Genomic DNA, 23066 nt, shown 5'->3' with positions numbered 1-23066 from the left:
TACAACTGACAAAGAAATCTGGCTATTTATGCAACACATAACATCTTAAGATAATAACTAAAATTATGATACAACACTATTTCAGGATATACACAATTTGAGGAATGTCATATAATTTCTAGAACATTTACATTAATTAACACTTAGCTGCAGAATCTAAGCAGTTCTATCATTACATTTGACAGTACTTCCCATGTAATTCAACATACCAAATAAGCCTAATTATCAATAGTTTAATCTCTCTCTTTGAAAAGTTTTAGAGAATTTATGTAACCATCTAAAATTTAACTAGAGATGAAAAGAATCCCTTTGGCACATTAAAGCTATCTTTCTTTGTGGGGGAGGGGCGTGGAATATAAATCCACACAAAGATACTTTTGCCTGGCAAAAAATGAAAAAAATTTTTTAAATTAAAATTAAAAAATAATAAAATAGGCAACAAAGACCTACTATATAGCACAAGGAACTCTACTCAACACTCTGTAATAGCCTATATGGGAAAAGAATCTGAAAAACAACAGATATATGTATGCGTGCATGTCAAGAAGCAACAGTTAGAACTGGACATGGAACAACAGACTGGTTCCAAATAGGAAAAGGAGTATGTCAAGGCTGTTTATTGTCACCCTGCTAATTTAACTTATACGCAGAGTACATCATGAGAAATGCTGGGCTGGAGGAAGCACAAGCTGGAATCAAGATTGCCGGGAGAAATATCAATAACCTCAGATATGCGGATGACACCACCCTTATGGCAGAAAGGGAAGAAGAACTAAAGAGCCTCTTGATGAAAGTGAAAGAGGAGAGTGAAAAAGTTGGCTTAAAGCTCAACGTTCAGAAAACTAAGATCATGGCATCTGGTCCCATCACTTCATGGGAAATAGATGGGGAAAGAGTGGCTGACTTTATTTTCTTGGGCTCTAAAATCACGGCAGATGATGATTACAGCCATGAAATTAAAAGACGCTTACTCTTTGGAAAAAAAGTTATGACCAACCTAGATAGCATATTAAAAAGCAGACACATTACTTTGCCAACAAAGGTCCATCTAGTCAAGGCTATGGTTTTTCCAGTGGTCATGTATGGATGTGGGAGTTAGACCATAAAGAAAGCCGAGCACCAAAGAATTGATGCCTATGAACTGAGGTGTTAGAGAAGACTTTTGAGAGTTCCTTGGACTGCAAGGAGATCCAACCAGTCCATCCTAAAGGAGATCAGTCCTGGGTGTTCATTGGTAGGACTGATGTTGAAGCTGAAACTCCAATACTTTGGCCACCTTATGCGAAGAGTTGACTCATTGGAAAAGACCCTAATGCTGGGAAGGTTTGGGGGCAGGAGGAGAAGGGGACAACAGAGGATGAGATGGTTGGATGGCATCACTAACTCGATGGACATGAGTTTGAGTAAACCCCGGGAGGTGGTGATAGACAGGGAGGCCGGGTGTGCTGCAGTCCATGGGGTCTCAAAGAGTTGGACACAACTGAGCGACTGAACTGACCTGATGCATGGGTGTTCAGTTGTGTCCGACTCTGCAGCCCCGTGGACTGTAGCCCGCCAGGCTTCTCTGTCCATGGGATTTCCCAGACAAGAATACTGGAGTGGATATGTGTAACTAAAGCACCCTGCTGTATACCTGAAACTAACACAATATTGTAAATTAAATATACTCCAATAGGAAATGAAATTTTTTAAAAATTTGAAAGATATTAAAAAAAAACCTGACAGATTTTCAAATAACGCAGCACTTGTAATACAGTGTTGCAGGTGAAAAAATATATGTTTCAAAGGCTTATTTCTCACTAACATAATGAGATTTACATTTTTATTAGAAAAGATCAACTGACACTAAAATTTGCAGGAATGTAGATGGGGAGGGGGGCAACAGGCATAATACCTAGAATATAAAAAAAATATAAAGCTGAATTGTGTCATAACCCCAGGATTGGCACCAGGACTTGTCACAGATGGTATATATTGCTTTTTCTACAGTTTTTCTGGGGTTATACTTTCCACCACATTTTAGATTTTAACCAGGTATTAGAGTGCAAATATTAAATGTTACGTTACATTAAAAAAAAAGTTAAATATGAAAGTCTATGACTATTTAAACTTCTTGTTAACCTTTAAATCCAAGGAGGGAGGACCAGAGGCTCTAAGTAGAAGAGACAGGAAAGGATATGCTATCACATGTTAAAGCTAATCTGAAATCAAAACAAACACTGCTGGAGAGAGGAAGCAAAGCAAGACTGAGCTCCTAGGAAGCGATGTCCAGGTCACCCAGCGCAGCAGGTCAGCGAGGGAAGAAGCATGGTGGGCGGCATTTAGGGGAAGTTCTGTTCACACTGAGAGGGCCTGGGTCTTTTGCCCACTGAGTGACAGCCTACGAGACAGGCATCAAGAACTTTTACTTTCCTAGGGATCATTTTGGAGTGGATGGAAAATGTTCCCTTCTGTTGTCAGGTTCAACTGAATTCATTCAACAAACATTTACAAAATGCACAGTATGTACCCTGGCACTATTCTAGATAGTGAGAGTATTACTGGCTAATAAAACAAACTGAAAAAAAATACCTCATTTTGTGTAGTCTACGTACTAGTGAAGGGAACAGACAAGAAACAATGAATAAGTAAACTATACATTTAGTGTTAGAAGAACATAAATGTTTCACCACTCCCGCTCCTAAAAAAGGGACAAAAAGAGAGAAAAGGACAAGGAGTGAAGCGGGGAGAAGAATTTTCCAACTGTGAAAAGAATAAACAGAGCAGGGTTCATAGACAAAACAGGGTCTGAGCAGAAAGCATGGAGGGCGTAAGCCATACGGGTGACACTGCGGGAAGAGCCAACCGACCAGGGGACATCAGAGCCCAGGCGTGTGAGGCACAGCTAAGGCGCTGGGGAAGCTGAGGCAGGGTGAACGGGCAGAAACGTCAGACGTGAGGCTGACGAGACAACAGCGGTCAGATGCTCCAAGGGCTTAGAGGCCACGGTGAAGCACTCTGCTTTTTCATTCAGATTAAGATGGAAACCACGGAAGGGTTTTGTGGAGTAACTTTTTACTTAAAAGAAAAAATAAAAAAGTAAAAAGTCTTGTATGGGGGACAGTGTTACATGAAGTGTAGGCAGAAAGCAGAGTGACACTCAGAGAAACACTCCAGGTGAGAGACCACGGTAGCTTGGACCAAAGTGATGGCAGTGGATATGGCGAGACACAGCTGGCCCTGAACACATTCTGAAGCCGAGGGGACGAGAACTCGTGATGGACTGCATGTGAGGTGAGAGAGAGCAGTCAGGACAATCCCAAGATTTTTGGCTCAAACACACCTAAGAGTGGAGATCCCTTCAACTGAGATGGGAAATATCCCAGGTGGAATCAGTCTATCAGGAAGAAGTTAAGAATAGCTATCAAGTAAGTAGCAGCAAAATTACAAGTGAAACGCTAGAAAAACATGTGTGAGCTTGATAAGATTCACCAAGAGAATGAGTGTAGACAGCAGAGCAAAGAGATCTGAGGAGGAGCTCCGGGTACGTCAGTGTTAACAGGCTGACAGCAAAGGAGGGTCCCCCACAAAAAGGAAAAGGAACAAGTAAGACCAGACAGGCAGAAGGAAATCAGAAGTTGAGTCCCTGTACTACTTCTGTCAGGAGAGAGAAACGTCCTTCAAATACTCCTGACTGTGCCAAATTAGACACAGCTGTAAACCAACCTAGGGACTAACCACGTAGAGGGCACTGGCCCCTTTAGTAAGGTTAGTTAGGGTCAGTGAAACTTCCTTGCTGTTGGTGTGAGAGAGAAACTAGAAACAGCATTTACACAGGCAAGTCTTTCAGGTAGTTTTCTTGTAAAGGGAAGCAATAATAATGAATTCTCCATTAAATGGATTTATAAGGTGATGAGTCACGGCTTTCCACTTGTTATTTTTAATCTCAGAGAAGTAACACCTGATGGAAATAATACAGCAGAGAAAGACGGATGGTAGTATGAAAATCACTGCTGGAGTAGCTAATTGGAAGAGAGGGGAAAGATCTGGAGCACCAGCAGAGGGACTGGCCTTTGATAGGAACAGTGACAATTTGCCTTCAGGATGAAGAGGGAAGACAGACGCTGACTGGCAGAGAGATGTAATGGTAGGAATTCGTGAAAAACTTTTATGGCTGCTTCTGTTCTCTTAGTAATATAAAGATATCACATCTAAGGGTAAGGATGAAGGAGAGATCTTTCAAATACTTAATTAAGCTATTTTTCCCAGGAAAACCGTGTTGAACGTCTCAGTCCCTGATGTTGCAGAGGCAGGATATGCCTGTTAATAGCACAGACTCTGTGGACAGACTGCCTTGGTCTGAAACCACTTCCATCACTTGCTGTATGACTTTGCACAAGTCAATATGCTCCCGAGGCTTCCATTTCCACACTTGCAAAATAAGAGTATCAACCTCAAGGAAGTGTTGGAAGATAAAAGCTAATTTATATAAAGTGCTCAGAAGAATCCTTGGCACATTAGTAATCACTAGATAAATATCTACTATTGTTCTTAAGGAATTATATGCCACAAATCCACTCTATAATACAGTAGAGCAAAACAGGTATACTAGATTATTACTTGTGTAGATTTTCTTGATACATAATGTAAAATTTGCTTGAGGCTAAATTAGAAGTCAAACTTTATGTTCTCATTAAACAGCATCTCAGAACTTCACTTACACAGATGACTTCCCATTTCGAGGATCTTTGAATGTTGTTGTTCTTGTATTATGATCAACAAAGTACCTAACACCTTCCCGGGTATACCTAATTTCCCAACCGTCTGGCAGGGGTTCTTCATTCTGCAAACTAAAAGATAAAGTTCAGTCACACAAGGTGAACATTTTCGAGGTGCTAAAAACATCTGAATTGAGGTTTACTTGATTCCATCTTCTGACATGTAACATCACTTAAGTAAGGCTGTAGTATATACATACCCTTGAGTTCTGGGATCTTCCCACTGGGTTGTTTTTGTGTTATGATTCACAAAGTAAACTCTGTCTGTTGAATCCACTCTTTTTTCTAAAAAATAGAGTGAGCATGACATTTATAACTATTTGCTATATATACATTTCAATATTTTTATCAACAACACATTAGCTTACCCCAGCCTGGTGGCAAAGGCCCGTATGGGTCATTTTCTGCCGCTAACATTGAAGCCTGGTTGGAGAAAAGGATTAGGAGGAGAAGTTAAAAAAACATGTTTTTAATATAAAAGCATAAACTAAGCACTTGGCTGAATCACATTTAATAGTCATTTTCTAAAAAATATGATAAAGAAATGTGAATATAGTAATTTCAAGGCACAAAATTCTAAAAATGTCATGAGTTAAGGAGTTAAATAAGCGATAAATTATTAGTTTTTCTACAATGATTTAGCAATAATGCATCAACATTAGCCCTTTAACCTCTTAGCCCTTCTGTAATAGTCCATAAGAGTGAAATGACACGAGAGAATAACATATAGAAAATTGTAGTGTTTAAATGAGGTAACATTATTTGCTGAAAAACAGAATAATTACCACAGTTCTCTTTAAAACAAATGTCTCCTAACATAATAATATTAAACTCCAGAATTACCTTTATAAAAATAAACTTTTACATTTGTATTAATATATTTTATATATTCACACATACATTCAGTTCAGTTCAGTCGCTCAGTCGTGTCCAACTCTTTGCGACCCCATGAATTGCAGCACGCCAGGCCTCTCTGTCCATCACCAACTCCCGGAGTCTACCCAAACCCATGTTCATCGAGTCGGTGATGCCATCCAACCATCTCATCCTGTCGTCCCCTTCTCCTCCCGCCCCCAATCCTACCCAGCATTAGGGTCTTTTCCAGTGAGTCAACCCTTCGCATGAGGTGCCCAAAGTATTGGAGTTTCAGCTTCAACATCAGTCCCTCCAATGAACACCCAGGATTGATCTCTTTTAGGATGGATTGATTGGATCTCCTTGCAGTCCAAGGGACTCTCAAGAGTCTTCTCCAACACCACAGTTCAAAAGCATCAATTCTGCCGTGCTCATCTTTCTTCACCGTCCAACTCTCACATCCATACATGACCACTGGAAAAACCATAGCCTTGACTAGACGGACTTTTGTTGGCAAAGTAATGTCTCTGCTTTTAAATATGCTATCTAGGTTGGCCATAACCTTCCTTCCAAGGAGTAAGCGTCTTTTAATTTCATGGCTGCAGTCACCATCAGCAGTGATTTTGGAGCCCAAAAAATAAAGTCTGAAACTGTTTCCACTGTTTCCCCATCTATTTCCCATGGAGTGATGGGACCAGATGCCATGATCTTAGTTTTCTGAACGTTGAGCTTTAAGCCAACTTTTTCACTCTCCTCCTTCACCTTCATCAAGAGGCTCTTTAGTTCTTCTTCACTCTCTGCCATAAGGGTGGTGTCATCCGCATATCTGAGGTTATTGATATTTCTCCTGGCAATCTTGATTCCAGCTTGTGTTTCTTCCACCCCAGCGTTTCTCATGATGTACTCTGCATATAAGTTAAATAAGCAGGGTGACAATATACAGCCTTGACGTACTCCTTTTCCTATTTGGAACCAGTCTGTTGTTCCATGTCCAGTTCTAACTATTGCTTCCTGACCTGCATACAGGTTTCTCAAGAGACACGTCAGATGGTCTGGTATTCCCATCTCTTTCAGAATTCTCCACAGTTTATTGTGATCCACACAGTCAAAGGCTTTGGCATAGGCAATAAAGCAGAAATAGATGTTTTTCTGGAACTCTCTTGCTTTTTTGATGATCCAGCGGGTATTGGCAATTTGATCTCTGGTTCCTCTGCCTTTTCTAAAACCAGCTTGAACATCTGGAAGTTCACGGTTCACGTATTGCTGAAGCCTGGCTTGGAGAATTTTGAGCATTACTTTACTAGCGTGGGAGATGAGTGCAATTGTGCGGTAGTTTGAGCATTCTTTGGCATTGCCTTTCTTTGGGATTGGAAGGAAAACTGACCTCTTCCAGTCCTGTGGCCACTGCTGAGTTTTCCAAATTTGCTGGCATATCGAGTGCAGCACTTTCACAGCATCTCCTTTGAGGATTTGAAATAGCTCCACTGGAATTCCATCACCTCCACTAGCTTTGTTCGTAGTGATGCTTTCCAAGGCCCACTTGACTTCACATTCCAGGATGTCTGGCTCTAGGTGAGTGATCACACCATCGTGATTATCTGGGTCGTGAAGATCTTTTTTGTACAGTTCTTCTGTGTATTCTTGCCACCTCTTCTTAATATCTTCTGCCTCTGTTAGGTCCATACCATTTCTGTCCTTTATTGAGCCTATCTTTGCATGAAATGTTCCTTTGGTATCTCTAATTTTCTTGAAGAGATCTCTAGTCTTTCCCAATCTGTTGTTTTCCTCTATTTCTTTGCACTGATCACTGAGGAAGGCTTTCTTATCTCTCCTTGCTATTCTTTGGAACTCTGCATTGAGATGGGAATATCTTTCCTTTTCTCCTTTGCTTTTCGCTTCTCTTCTCTTCCCAGCTATCTGTAAGGCCTCCTCAGACAGCCTTTTTGCTTTTTTGCATTTCTTTTCCATGGGGATGGTCTTGATCCCTGTCTCCTGTACAATGTCACGAACCTCTGTCCATAGATCATCAGGCACTCTATCAGGTCTAGTCCCTTAAATCTATTTGCCACTTCCACTGTATACTCATAAGGGATTTGATCTAGGTCATATCTGAATGGTCTAGTGGTTTTCCCTACTTTCTTCAATTTAAGTCTGAATTTGGCAATAAGCAGTTCATGATCTGAGCCACAGTCTGCTCCCGGTCTTGTTTTTGCTGACTGTATAGAGCTTCTCCATCTTTGGCTACAAAGAATATAATCAATCTGATTTCAGTGTTGACTATCTGGTGTTGTCCACATGTAGAGTCTTCTCTTGTGTTGTTGGAATAGGGTGTTTGCTATTACCAGTGCGTTCTCGTCACACATACATAAAAACATATTAATGTTTACATATTATGACAACTCAGAAATATATTCAAAAGAAAATAAACATTTTTACCATCAGTTTTTAAAGACAAATAAAAAATTATTACCTGAAAAATAATTTCTTAATGATAAAATATATATATCTTGATAAATATTTTATAACTTCATAACAGATACTATGAATTGTACTCAATATCATTTAGACAACTAAATCTCAACCTTAGGATGTTCTGTTTGTGCAGAAGAACATACTTCTGATACACACTATTACCTAATTCTGCCCTGTTTCCCCAAGGTTTTCCATATATACAACAAAGTCCAACCAAAACAAATGCACACACATAATTTGTTTAGTACATACAGCTAAACGATAGAACATTCCCACAGATTTCTGCACAAGCTACTCAGGAACCAAGAACTGACCGCACGAGATGCTGAGCAGGCTGGGTCGGCCCACCCTCTGATGGTTCAGACAACCAGGAGAGTGGACCAACCTGCAAATGAGAACTTACTACTTAAGCTCCTAAAAAGGCAGAGCTGCATGAGCCTGCCCGAGGCAGGATTCTAAAGAGCTGTTTTCTTTGTGTATCTTTCCTAATTCCTTTCCACATTTTGGGGTTTCAAGCTGCCCCGAAACACTACCTAGAGATGCCCAGTACTTGAGATTTATACTTTCTACTTCTTGAGATCAAATCTATTTAAACAGAAGTCCTCCCCTCATCCCCCACACTCTTGTGGATGCTTGCTTATGGCAGTAAATCACTAACTGATCAAATTTTCAGACAGCATTAAATTTTTTTGGACAAAACTATCTCTGATCCCAGGAATACATATCTAGTGGGCCAAAACAGATGAAAGCATTTCTACAAACCTGGGATGGAACCAGAATAGCTGGAATATGGCAAGACTGGCCTTAAGTAAAGTCAGGAGGTAACCAGCTTTGTTTAAAACAAACAAAATAATTACAACTGAAAGTAGAAGATTGGGAACTGGCCAAGACAAATTATATTATTAAGAAATTGCATTTATGAGACTACCTCTTAATAAGGACAAAAGCATGAATGTATAGCTATGTAAACTAGGATTAAAAAAAATAACTTGAAGTGCTTCTGTATATCAGAAATGTTAATTATTTCTTAAAGATCAACTAAAAGAGATCTTGCAATCTGTAACATTTAAGAAAAGTCACCAAGGGAGAAGAAGGAAAATGTCCTGGAAGAAAAAGATGCATTAACACCTATAATTTCCTAATTACCGAGTAGAGGTATCGTTGGTTGAACTGTTGCATAGCTCCCTGCAGCTGGTTCCGCTGAGACTGCCACTGCTCAAAATTCCGGACTGACTCCATGGTGGGCCGCTGCCAGGTGGTGGTCCTGGTGTTATGGTCCACATAATACACTCTTCCCCGATCATCAACTCTTCTTTCCCAACTACCAAAAATAAAAGGAGCAGTAGTAAAAATGAAAATAAACAATAATCTCTTCATATAAGAAACTGGAAAGTAGTTGGGTAATATGCTACCTAAATAATTTAAAAATCAAATCCAAGAGATGATAAGTTTAAAAGAATGTAAATATTGGTATTTTTCAGAGAAATTACGGACATGTAACTTGCTATCTATTTAGCTAAATTACGTTCCCGTTCTTCCCATACATGATTTCTAAGGACTGCCTAAAAAAGAGGCCACAGATTGAACAGTATCAATGTGACTACTCTCCCTCTTTTTTTGATAAACATTTGCTGAGTGTTAACTGTATACTGAGCAATCTGCCTCTATCATCCCTGCCCATGTAAAGGGTTTTAACTCAACTTGTACAGGTTTTTATCCACCTTTTGTGGCTACACTGCCGCTGAACTAAAGTGCAGACTGAGCCATGTCATTCTGCCTATCACCGTGCGCTGGCATAACGAGGAACCCGGTAACCATCTCAGCCTCACTGCCCTTCCCCAGCCTCACCCTCACTTCCCCTTCTTTCAAGAGACCCATATGAGGGGCCAAATCAACTCCTGGCTGGCCCCAAATGTGTCAGAGGTTTCATCCTGTCATGCCTTTATTTCAGTCCTCTCTCAGAATGGAATGCCCTTCTCCACCAGCCAGAAGACTCCCTGTCCTCCTGAACCCCTACCCTCCAGGGTTCAGGTCACCTCCAGTCAATCTGTATTCTTAATTCATAGGCTTTCGATATCCTTTCAGCAACCAATTTCACAATTAGGGTTAGTTGTCTTTAGTTTTCTGGACTTTGAATGTTTATACTGGCGAGCTCTGAGTTGCATCTGGAAGGATTGTTGCTGAATAACAGCCTAACAGCACAAGCTTTATTTAGTATGTGATAGGAATGCCTCTTCATGTAAAATCCTCTATTAACTTCAGCCATAATTAATACAATTTTACTTGTAACGATCTTTTAGATAATAATTTTGAACAACACTAGGATCTCTTAAATAAATATCACACAACAGCATAGTTTAGATCCCTGTCTATGAAGAAACATACACATAAATTGCCCTAAATATGACTCTCATTCCTTAAAAAAATAGCAAGGACTGACACCGGGTCAAAGGTCTGCAACTCCTCTCAATAAACTCTTGCCAATGTTCGACATCTCTTAATCTCTTGAGGAAGCCCTTCAGACTAACTGTAAATGTGACACAGGGTAACAAATCTCATCTACTGAAAGTTTACTATTCACAAAAGCAAATCAAGGAAGCGTCATATGCAGTAGGATAGAACCATTTTATATTGCATTAACTGAGCTTTAAAAATTCCACGTATGAAACATAACTGAAGCTGGACCAGACGCTACCTTACCCTGGAGGCAGAGGCTGCGGCCTCTCCCACGTGGTCGTCCGTGTGTTATGATCCACGTAGTAGGTTCTACCGTGAGGATCTTTTCTCTGTTCCCACCTTTAATAAAAATACAAAAATATAAGAACAAGCTAAAGACCGTCTGAGGAAAGATTCCCTTTTTTTTTTTATGATTCCTTTTTATAAGCCAAAAAATTACAGGTATGTTTTAAAGAGTCAGGTATACACACAAAATGAAGTTGTTTCTTTTGGGCTTTGTACGTGCTTAATTATTCCCTTTTCATTAGCAGTACCGGAAACTTCCCAGCTTCCCAGGGGGCGCTAGTGCTACAGAACCCACCTGCCAATGCAGGAGACGTAAGAGATGTGGGTTCAATCCCTGGGTGGGGAAGATCCCCTGGGGAAGGGCACGGCAACCCACTCCGGTATTCTTGCCTGGAGAATCCCACGGACAGAGCAGCCTGGCGGCCTACAGTCTATGGGGTCGCACAGAGTCGGACAGGACTGAAGCGACTTACCACACAGCACACGCTGGAAACTCAGTAAGCACATTTAGCAGAGGAAGACAGAATAACACCCAAAGTTTTTTAAAGTTACTAATTCACAGAATTCCAAATCATCACAAAACAGAAATTTAATCAAGGGCTGAGGAACTGTCACCCTAATACCATGCCCAAAGGACAAAATTTCAATGAAGTAATATCCGTTTTTGGCAACTGAAAAACATACATATCTAAAAGACTTGAGCAGAAGCTGCATTCAAGTCTGTGGTGGGAGCGCTCCATGGAAATCCCTTCTCCGTCTGCATTCAGTGTCCTCTTCCTGCGCACATCCACCCCTCTTTTGTCCTTGGTGCGCCTCAGAGTTTAAGGACATCCTAATCTTATCTTTCTCTGTTCTATCTCAGACACACTCCACCTCTTCCTCTCCCCACCCTCGTTCTCTCCTCTGCGCTCCTTGATTTCTCCTCTCCACTCTCTCCTTGGAATGGTACAGAAGAAAAAACTTTAAACGTTAAAAACAAAAACTTCGTATTTCTGAGTTTAACATCCTTGTTCTCAGCTGAAAGTAGAATAAATGGAAAATATTTTCCTTTCTCAAACACGAGGATTCAATTTAATTTGACTTCTTTTTAATTAGAGAAAAGTGAAAATGAAAGTTGCTCAGTCATGTCCAAATATTTTCGACCCCAGGGACTACGGCCTGCCGGGCTTCTCCATCCCTGGAAAGAATACTGGACTGGTTGCCATTTCCTTCTCCAGGGGATCTTCCTGACGCAGGGGTCAAACCCTGGTCTCCTGCACTGCAAGGAGTGTAATGTAGAGGAGTGTAACGTACATAACCGAGTGCACCATCCATAAAATCGGCTATGAAGCCATTTCTAGTTTGATCCTAAGTTAGCTGGAAATATTTCTAATTTAATATTCAATATTCAGTAAGCACTTAGGTTGCAACTATAATTCTAGCCACTAGTTCTTAATTTTTCCAAAAGAGGGGATCACTTCCAGATTTCAGGGTTTTGCTCCAAAGAGAATTTATCTTACTCAAACTAAATTGCTTGCTACACGCATCATATGAAGACCCCTTTTGGATATCATCTTTGTAATTTTCTACATTCCATTCATTAGATCAAGCAAAGGCAACCTTTTTCTGTGAAGTGCTAGACAGTAAATGTTTTAGACTTTGTGGGCCAAAAGGCTAAATAAGGACTATTATGTAGGTACTAACATAATAAGAGCAAAAACTCCTGTCATGCCCCCGGCATCTTTCTGAGGTAAGTCACCCAGGCTGTGGACATGCCACGTTCCCAGCTGCCCTCTGCTGCAACATTCTTGGCACAAAGAACTCCTGGCCCGCAGGGAAGGAGCCTGGTCAATTCCACCACCCGCCCCAGTGACCAGGAGCTCAGGGTGCTTCTCCTTCTCCTCCAGCAGCTGGTCCACCAGGAGGTAACTTGCTGAACTGTCACTCCCAGAGTGAGAGTTTACGTTTTGGGGCAGGACCGTTGACAAGAACGAGCCCCAGTGCGTGTGGGGTGACCAGAGCTAGATGGCGGGCAGCAGTGAGGAGGGAAGGTGCTGGCGGGGGAGAAGGCGGGACAAGGGCAAGGGGCTTGCCTTGGGGCTGGCCCGGGACTCAAGTGACAGCCAGCTAGAGCTGAGCCCGTGCATCCTGGAGCAGTGATGGGCCGGAACTGGTCAGAGACTAGATCAGTCCCGCAGCGGAAATTCCTGAGATCCTTTCAAACAGGTGCAAATTACCAGGCCGCATGATGGGACTTCCCAACGGAATTCTTCAATTTTAAGGGGAATAGGTGCTAATTTATAACTGCTACACGTCACCTTCAACCATAATACTTTCCTCTCCCTAGTAATCAGATACGGCTGCCCTATCTCATATATACACATTTCTAAAACTAACTGCTGAAAAAGAACTTATTTTAAAAAAGGAAAGAAATAATAAATGTGGGAGAATTTTGTTAAGTATATTAAAATAAAAATGACAGCATGTAGCTACTGACTGGATAATGACTGGGCTCTCACAAACCATGGTCAATAGCTGCCCGTCTCTGCTGCTGCTCGGCTTGCTAACCCTCTCCTGCCCACCCTTTAGGTCACTCTCATTTTTTAAAACAAAAAACTACTCCTTAATACTGGGTCTTTTCTTGCTTGCTTCTACCAAACATTCCTCTTTCCCTGTGTGTTCACAGGGAAAAACGTGCATGCACTAGTTCTCACTCTTTCAAAGAGTTTTCTGTCACATTTCCACCCACTCCATTCACTCCATCACACAGCAATCAGAATACAGCTCTCTTTCCCAGAAATCATTCTGTCAAAGGTCAACAATAAATAATCTCTTTGTTGCTAAATTCAATGGTGCCTTTCAGTTCTTATCTTACTTGAATTTTAAGTAGGTTTTGACCTTGTTAACAATTTCCTCCAAAGCATTTACAAAGCCAGGGCCTTTGCCCAACTGCTCACTCGCTCAAAATCACTGCCTCAAGCACTAGTTCACGTACGTTTACTGGTACCTGGATACGGCAGGCCAGGCGTTGTCTTAGGCACAAGGGACACAGAAGTAGACAAAATAAAGCTCCTTTTTCGGTGCAGTGGAGAGAACACTGATCAACACACAGATATATGTCACATAATGATTTAAGTGTTGAAAAGTAATACAAATAACATCATGCTGATTAAAAGGACGCTACTCAAAAGAGTTTATACTGATTCCATTTACGTTAAGTTCCACCAGCTTCACATAACTAATCTAAAATCTATTGTGGAAAAACACTTGCAGGGAGGAGCAGTGTTGCCTCTCCAAAAGCGGGAGCGGGGGTTGACTGCAAGGGGCTTGAGAACTAAGGGGATGGTAACACTCTAACCTTGGTAAAGGTTTGGGTTATTCCCAGCCGTTGAAACTCATCAATGACATACTTAAGACTTTCTATGTAAACTTTACCTAAAAATCTTGAAACAAATACTGAACTCTAGTGAATGACATGCAAGCTGAAGTTTTGAGGGGCAAAATGTACAACTACAATTTACTGAATTAGACTTAAACATTAGACAAATGGAGAGGTGCAGAGATATGTGATAAAGCAAGCAGAGTAAAATGTCAACTATAGAACCTAGTGATAGACAGATATATGGGTGTTCACTATAAAACTCTTTATATTTTTCTGCATGTTTGTAAATTTTCTTAACAGAAGGTTGGAAAAAAATAAGGCAGGGGTTGGGGATAGGGACAGGGGGGCCTGATTTGGCCAGAGGGAATCAGGAAAGGCCTCTGGAACAAGGTAACGTTTGGGCAGAGACATGCACATATCTGAGGAATAACATTCCACACAGAAGTCAGAGCAAATGCAAAGGGCTTTATGTAAGACCACGCTTGGCATAACCCTCCAGGCTAGAATAGGCTCCCTTCAGAACACACGAAATCCTGGGCACCAGTGAAATATGTCACCAAAGAGATGAAATACAGGAACTAAGAAAGCTTTCTGAGGAAAGAGGGAAGATGATATAGATCTGAAAACTGCTAAGGTGGTTACAGAAGCCAAGCACTGCCTAAGCCAGAAGAACCAACCTTGGCCCCCTCTCACATTCCACCTCCCACAGCTAACTTCCACAGCCCACTGTAACATCGCCCCAGAAGACTAGCATCTACCTCTGGGCAGTCTATTTTAATTTCCCACTCGGGTTAGTAGCTTCTAACCTTTTTAGGCAACAGCTCAGAGAGTAAGAATACATCTTACATAAATGTATCTGTTCGTCCTAGGCTGCTATTTATGTACAGATTTTATACACACAAAGACACACCAGAAAAACAAACTTTCAGGCAACAATGTTTACTTAACACGCTCCAGGTTTCCATTCTGGTCAATACTGATTTACTTTATTATGCTTTCAAATGCTGGTCACAATCTATTAACAGGCTGCAACTTGCAATTTGAAAATCACTCATCTAGATTTCTCACTAATGTAGATTCCTACAAAATTCTCTTTATGCAAAGTTCACATACAGTGGCTACAAGCACGCAGAAGCAGTCACCTGGCCCCACAGAATTAAGTTTATGTACTTATCATTTTAAACAGGAATGTGCCCACTTTTCTCATTTATAAAAACCCAGCCTATTTTGTTCTGGTTTGTCTCCTTAACTCTTCATCTGTCTATACCACTTCTAGAATAATCTTAAAATGCAAATATGACTGTGCCACTCCCCTGCTTAAAATTCTTGTATGTTTATTCATGGTTTCCAGCGGCGGTGGGGGGGGGGGCGACTCCCAAAGCTTTAGCAGGTATACAAAACTCTTCAGAGGGCTGTTTATTCTTCTGTACTACACAGTTTGCTTCCTCAAATGCTCAACTCAAGCTGTAACAAAATACTACTTCCTGAGTTCAGTTTATTCATTTATGGGTGTCAGAGATCTGAACATGCGGTTAGCCCCACTGAAAATGAAACTTTCCACCACACATGCCCTCTTTACTGCTTTGCTAACGCCTACTCCTCTTCTAGAAACCACTAAAGGGTCATCTCTTCCAGAAAGTCCTCTTTGATCTCAGTATCACAGGGTATCCTATTAACCCCCCTCTACACATGTTCCCTCTCACAGCACCCCAAACTTGGACCTCTAGCTTAGCTTTAATTAAATTGTATAGTCAATGACTATTTATTTATCTTTATCTCCCATCAGATCAGAGGTTCTTGACAGTAGGGAAAGCTTCTTATATATCATAAGGGCAGATATGTGAGACTAAGATAAATGACTAATGATAAGTTGTCAAAGAGAAGACAAAGGAACAATGAGAGATTTTTGAGAGGAAGGAAAGATACTACAGGGTCAAAAATGTTTGCAGGAAACAGTGGAGATTTCTAGTAAGTGGATAAAAATAAGCTCAGAGAAAGGTCTGGCCTGGACATATAAATTTAACAGTTAAAATGATGGACGAGTTCAAGACTCGAGAGAAGCACCCATTCAGGAGAAGACCAAAGCCTGAAACCACAATGAGGCAATAGGCAAAGTCATGTAATCCAGTAAAGGGCACTGAGAAAAACACAGTTCAGAGAGTCAAAAAGGGTATGGACACAGCAACTGTGACGGGAGAATGAGGGCACTGAGGCAGAGACCGCTAGAGGCGCCGTCTTCACAGCTGCGAGAGGAGGCCGTGCTAACCACCCTAGGAGGCAGGACTGTGTACACTGCCCTGCATACAGGACGCTGTACACACCAGAGGTCCCCAACTCTAGGGCCATGGACTGGTCTCAGCCCCCGGCCTGTCGGGAACCGGGCGTGCAGCAGGAGGGGGGTGGCAGGAAGTGGCGGTGGAGAGGACGGATCTCTATCTGTATTCACGGCCGCTCCCCACAGCTTGCGTTACCGCCGGCAATCCGCCGCCTGCCAGATCAGCAGCAGCACTTGATTCTCAGAGGAACTCGAAACGTATTAAGTAAATATGGGAGAGATGACCAAATGGAATTCATAGAGTATTATTTAAAGAAAATCATAGTAAGCTGAATTATTACCGTGGAAAATTAAAAGATGAAGAATTATTCCTTGGTAGCTCTCAGCTGGTAAAGAGTCTGACTGCAATGCAGGAGACCCCAGTTCGATTCCTGGGTCGGGAAAATCGGCTGGAGAAGGGATAGGCTATCCACTCCAGTATTCTTGGGCTTCCCTGGTGGCTCAGCTGGTAAAGAATCCGCCTGCCATGCGGGAGACCTGGGTTCAATCCCTGGGTTGGGAAGATCCCCTGGAGAAGTGAAAGGCTACCCACTCCAGTATTCTGGCCTGGAGAATTTCATGGACTGTATAGTCCATGGGGTCGAAAACCTGAGTTTGTAACAGTGTTTCTCAGTAGGCTCACTGGACCTTTCCCAGCACTCAGTACAAAATGAGAAAAAAGATGGCTACTTGCTTCACGCTTAGCCTGGGGAGGAAACAATAAAGAAAGCTAGAGAACTGAGGCTATTATAGAGAGTCAGGGTCACTCTTCTCTAAAAGTAAGCCAAGAATCAAATCGACAGCAGTGCAAATTAATATAAGGTTTTTCCCTCTTCCTGTCATATAGCACATGCTGTAACTATAACTAGCAATTGTTCTTAGTTTAAAAAAATATACTTGGTTTGTAGCAAATAAATTGTATGAGTTAGATTCCAACTTAGATTTCAAATAACTGAACAATGGAAAAATTTCATATATATATTCAACACTCAGGTTATTATTAAAAGTTGCTATTAAATGTAAGTCACACATCTTAAAAAAAAAAAAACATACCCCGATGGCAGTGTTTCTGTGCTGGTACTCCCAGACTGCTGCCGGATGGGTTCCACACATCCGTCCGGCTGTCTTAATTTGGCTGCTTCAAAAGCAGAGCTACTTGCAGAACTCGAGGTGGAAGGATCTAACGTACTTTGAGCTTCAGATCCAAAGGCTGCACTGTTAGAGACAATACATTCATTGTTTTCCAAGGAGGTCAGTGTTTCTTGAACTGGAGGGTCTTCAACAGGAGTACTAGTGCAATTTGAAGACAAGGCGGGTTCTCCAGATACTATTGCAGTACCCGTGCTGGAAGCATTATCAGTCGGTGCAGATGAGGGTGAGTCTCCATTAACTGAGAAGGGAAAATCAGTAAGATGATCTGTCAAGAAACGACCAAGCGCCCAATTAACTCATCAACTATATTTATTCAGAGCCTAATTCACACCGAGCAATGTATTAGGTACTAATGGAAATAAGACAGGTAACTTTTTGTGGCTCATATTTTTGAGATGAATATTAAATAATAAAACAAGAATATATATGTAACAAGAACCCAAACTTAAGAAAACAGAGATCAACATGAACAAACGTTTTTCCTCCAAACAGTCAATTCTGAATGTCTATATGGGCTATATGCTGCTGCTGCTGCTGCTAAGTCGCTTCAGTCGTGTCCAACTCTGTGCGACCCCATAGACGGCAGCCCACCGGGCTCCCCCGTCCCTGGGATTCTCCAGGCAAGAATACTGGAGTGGGTTGCCATTTCCTTCTCCAATGCACGAAAGTGAAAAGTGAAAGTGAAGTCGCTCAGTCGTGTCCGACTCCTAGCGACCCCATAGACTGCAGCCTACTAGGCTCCTCCATCCATGGGATTTTCCAGGCAAGAGTACTGGAGTGGGTTCTGATTGCCTTCTCAATATGGGCTATATAAAAACTTCAAAATGGCCCCATTCAATTCCCCTTTTCCTATGCAAATACAGCTAATATCAAAAGAATTCTTGTCAAATATCAAGTAGAATTAACTCTTAAGACAGTATTGCATGGGACTGCAAAAAGATCCAGGAACTCATTCTACACTTGCTGGAGAAATAACCCAGCATTGAGATCCAGTGACATAATTTTTTAAAGTTTCATTTTAAATGTAATCGATCCATTTCAACTATATGTCACTACAGATTTTTAAAGAAAGAGATGTAAACAGTGGGAAGAAGAGAAATGAGTGCTATTAAAAGGACTCAAACTGTAGGAGCAAAACAGAACCAATCGAGTTCTGTACCAACTACAGGTGAGAGCAACTTTGGAAGAAAAATATCAATAACAAAATATAAGAAATAAAAATGTACAGTGTGCTACCTGTATTCAACACTTAGAAAACATGAAGAAAAGAGAATGTGCACAGAGAGAGTAAATTCTGATCTCTTATATGGTATTCAGAATTCATGGAATATATGATGTCCAAAAGTGAACTTTTTCATTTAACTTTCAATCTTGAACAATGTGGAAATTGATTTCAAAAAAAAGGAAAAGATTAGCAATGGTCTTTGGAAAGCAAAATAACACTAAATGGAAAAACAGGAATATTTGAGACAAGATAATCCGGCCCAATAAGAAAGAATCGCAAACCCTTATCATACTAAAACACAACACATGCTAACAAACTGTCAAAAACATAAGAGGAAAATTAATTATTAAACAGCAGCACTTAGTTGCTCAAGGCAAACCCTCTCTCCTACAACAGTTCAGCTCCAAGAGCTGTCAGCTCTTCTCTCCATCTGCACCAACGCCCCGCTCACTGTTCCTCGCTGGCTGCAACAGCGTCCTAACTGGTCTGCCCGCTTCCTCTCTGGTCCAACTCCAACCCATTCTCCAAACAGCAGCCAAAGTAACCTCTTAAAAGCGTACAAAAGATCTTACTCCCTAACTAAACACACCCATTGCACCCAGAGTCAATCCCAAGTTCTTTACCACGGCTCATGACCAAGGCTCCACATGGGCAGTTCCACAGCCACGCCTGACTTCTCACAGTGGTCTCCTTTCTGCCCCTGAGCAGAGCAACCGCCCTCCCCTGCAGGGACCTGCCCTGGCTGCTGACGCGCTACTTATCCGCAGAGTGCAGGCTCCACCGCTCCCTCAGAAAGGCAGCGCTCAGGTACCTTCTTTAATTCTGCACCTGCCCCACCCTCAGCCCAGGCTGCCTACTACACTGTTTTGCTTCTCATGTTCTGAAATACTTTGTTTTTATTTCTTTTTCCTTTAGTTCAAAATGCAACACTTTGTCAGACTTGTTCCACTTTTGTATTCTCAACAGTTACAATGCACCTGGCATATGAAAACAATAAATGTTAAACAAGGACAAATCACAGAAGAAGTGAACATATCTCTCTCAAAACTAGGCAGAAAAAAAGAACACTAGTAGAAACATTAATTAAGTACATGAAGGACTGAATGACACCGTCAATATACCTGTCCTAAATTACAGCATAGAGGGGTGGTTCTGAGTTTTCATTACATACATATTCCATCCAAACAATCTAGGAATTTTAAGAAAAAAAATGACATGTAAAGGACCAAAGGAAAATTCCAGTGTTACAATCAAGAGGTGAAACTCTGATTATAATGCAAGAAAACCAGAAACAAAACAAAATACAACTTACTGAAATGTTTACTCAAAGTCTGGCAGATTCTGTAAAACATTTGTTTAAGGGTTAACTTATTTAATTCCCACGGAACAATGCTATGAGGAAGATACTATCCATTTTAATAGTAAGAAAATTGATGCTTACATGTCCATAAAGATGATAGTTCTCCCCTACCTGCAACCAGTTTAGCTTAGAAAATTTTTTATAAAACCCTAAATAATTATTGTTAAAGAAAAATAATAGTTATGAAATCACAAACTTGAAGGAAATTAATGGCATGAAAATACTTGTATGAAATATTTGACATGGCAAAGAAGTATCCAAGGGTTTAAGAAAGAACAGCAATAAATGAGCTTAGCATTCAATTCCAGAGCCACGGGAAAATGGTAGAAGGAAAGGAATTATAAGAAAAATATAACAGATCAGAATTTCCTAACCTGATTAGAATCTGTTGGATATTGTAGAAAGTTTAGATCTCACTTTCCATTCTAGAATTACTGAATCTCCTAGGGAATCTCTGGGATCTGTATTTTTAGCAAATGCTTCAGATGCATTCTTATAAGTAAAGTTGGAAAAACCATGAAAGAGTGACTCAGCAAATTTTATAAAGAAAAATATAGTTTGAATAGCATTTGAAATATCATGCACAACTTTATATGAGTAAGTCTAAAATAAATTAACTAAACTAACTCAAGAGAAAGAAAAATTGATCAGAGTAGAAATGTAAAAGGGGATAAAAGATTGAACACTGTCCCTCCAAAAGTCAACAGACTCAGTTTTTGAGCCTTCAAGGAACAGATTACCCCCGTGTTCTCTGAAATGTTACAGTACATTGGTGGCAAAAAAGAAAAAGGAGTTTCTTAATTTATTCTGCAAGAGTAATATAACCCTAAAACTGAATAAATTAAACAATGGGTCAATATTAGGAAATTATGTTAGGAAAACTCTGTTAACAGGTTAAAAGTTAAAAGCTACATGTTTATTTTCAATACAAACCAAAAAGGATTCAAAAAACTATTGATAAAACTGTTGATAAGAGGAATCTAGGAAAATTAAAAAATAATCTAGATTATCCACCAGAAACCAAGAGTAAGCATGATATATTAATGGTAAAACATTAGAAGAACTTCTATCAAGATCAGGAACAAATTTTAAAATCAGAACAAAACAAGGAAGATCACAATTACCAGTCCATTTCAATACTACGGATTATGTATGAAAATGCATTAAGACAAGAGAGAAGTGAAAAATATCAGATATAAAATGGTAAAACTCATTGAGAGAGATAAGAGTATTTATTTATATCACAAGAGAATCAACTGAAAAAACATTAGAACCAATTATTAATTTGACCAATTTGACCATTTCAGCACCATCCATGATCAGACAGATTCAAGTATAATAACATCAAGATTACACTCAAGAACTACTTGAAGAAAAAGAAAAAACGTTTCTAAAAGGTATTTTAAAACATAGATTGGAGACAGAATTCTCTCTGGATGAGACGATTCAGTGTTGCTTCAAAATTTAAACAGTAAAGTATCCTTAAAATGCAAAATTCTCATTCACTGGTAGTGGAAACGCAAAAGACACAGCCATTTTGGGTGTCAGTTTGGCATTGGCAGTTTCTTACAAAAGTAATAATACTCTTATCGTAAGATCCTGAAGTCACAGTCCTCAGCCCAGCTGAGCTGAAAACTTAGGTCCACACCAAAACCTGCACATGACTATTTATATCAGCTTTATTCATAATTGCCAAAAATTGCAAACAACCACACTGCTTGGTTGTGTATAGGTGAACGGATAGACAAACAGTGGTACATCCATACAATGGAATATTATTCAGCAACAAACATGAGATGAGATATGAGATATCATGCCACGGAAATACATAGAAGAGCCTTAAATTCATCAGGTCAGTTCAGTCGTTCAGTAGTGTCCAACTCTTTGCGATCCCATGGACCACAGCACGCCAGGCTTCCCTGTCCATCACCAACTCCCGGAGTTTACTCAAACTCATGTCCATCGAGTCGGTGATGCCATCCAACCATCTCATCCTCTGTCATCCCCTTCTCCTCCTGCCTTCAATCTTTTCCGGCATCAGGGTCTTTTCCAATGAGTCAGTTCTTTGAATCAGGTGGCCAAAATATTGGGGCTTCAGCTTCAGCATCAGTCCTTCCAATGAATATTCAGGGTAGATTTCCTTTAAGATTGACTGGTTGGATTTCCTTGCAGTCCAAGGGACTCTCAAGAGTCTTCTCCAACACCACAGTTCAAAAGCATCAATTCTTCGGCACTCAGCTTAAATTCATATTTCTAACTAAAAGACGCCAGTCTGAAATGGCTACATAAGACATTGTGAAAAAGGCCAAACTAGAGAGACAGTAGAGGATCCGTGGCTGCTAGGAGTGTGGGAAAGGAGACGAAAGAGCAGAGCCCAGGGATTGTTAGAGTGAAATGATTCTGAATGATACTGTGATGGTCAGCACGTGGCAACATGCGTGTCTCAAACCTCACTGAATCCAGGTAATACCAAGAGTGAACCTTAACATAAACTGTGGGCTTTCATTAAGCATAATGCACTTGTACTGGTTCATTAATTATATTAATAACAAATATGCCATAGTAATGCAAAATGTTAATAGCAGGGCAAGTTCTCAGTGGGGTACTGGGAAATGCATTTGATTAGAGGGATGACTATTCACATATATCAGTGGTTCTCAACCAGGGACATCCACTGAAGACATTTAGCAATGTCTGAAGACATGTCTTGTTGTCACAACTAGGGGAACGGGTGGGTGTTATTGGCGTCTAGTGGGTATAGGCCAGGAAGGCCGCTACGATCCTTAAATGCACAGGGACAGCCACCCACAACAGAGAATTATCTAGCC

The 23066-nt window shown here is 40.7% G+C and overlaps 1 protein-coding gene across 14 annotated transcripts in view; it reads right to left on the bottom strand.

Annotated features, from left to right (window-relative positions):
• Positions 1–23066, bottom strand: part of WWP1 (WW domain containing E3 ubiquitin protein ligase 1) — a 137768-nt gene that overhangs the window by 33051 nt on the left and 81651 nt on the right. For 9 of the 14 annotated variants that reach the window (XR_014055759.1, XR_014055760.1, XM_081496804.1 and 6 more), the window contains 6 exons: positions 17555–17891; positions 10785–10880; positions 9231–9405; positions 5126–5180; positions 4958–5042; positions 4701–4829 (listed from right to left, as the gene is read on the bottom strand). Coding sequence is in view for 12 of the 14 variants with exons in the window: in XM_081496795.1 (XP_081352921.1) it covers positions 4701–4829; positions 4958–5042; positions 5126–5180; positions 9231–9405; positions 10785–10880; positions 17555–17891 (877 nt within the window). In the remaining 2 variants the exon portion in view is untranslated. Of the gene's footprint in view, positions 1–4700; positions 4830–4957; positions 5043–5125; positions 5181–9230; positions 9406–10784; positions 10881–17554; positions 17919–23066 lie in introns of all 14 variants that reach the window. The other 5 variants (XM_081496791.1, XM_081496793.1, XM_081496792.1 and 2 more) reach the window with 1 other exon arrangement.

The sequence above is a fragment of the Giraffa tippelskirchi genome, chromosome 6, assembly GCF_054371585.1.
Source record: "Giraffa tippelskirchi isolate mGirTip1 chromosome 6, T2T-mGirTip1v1.2.pri, whole genome shotgun sequence".
Lineage (NCBI taxonomy): Eukaryota > Metazoa > Chordata > Mammalia > Artiodactyla > Giraffidae > Giraffa > Giraffa tippelskirchi.
Note: the sequence above shows the minus strand (reverse complement) of the source record. Positions and strands in the feature narration are given on the sequence as shown.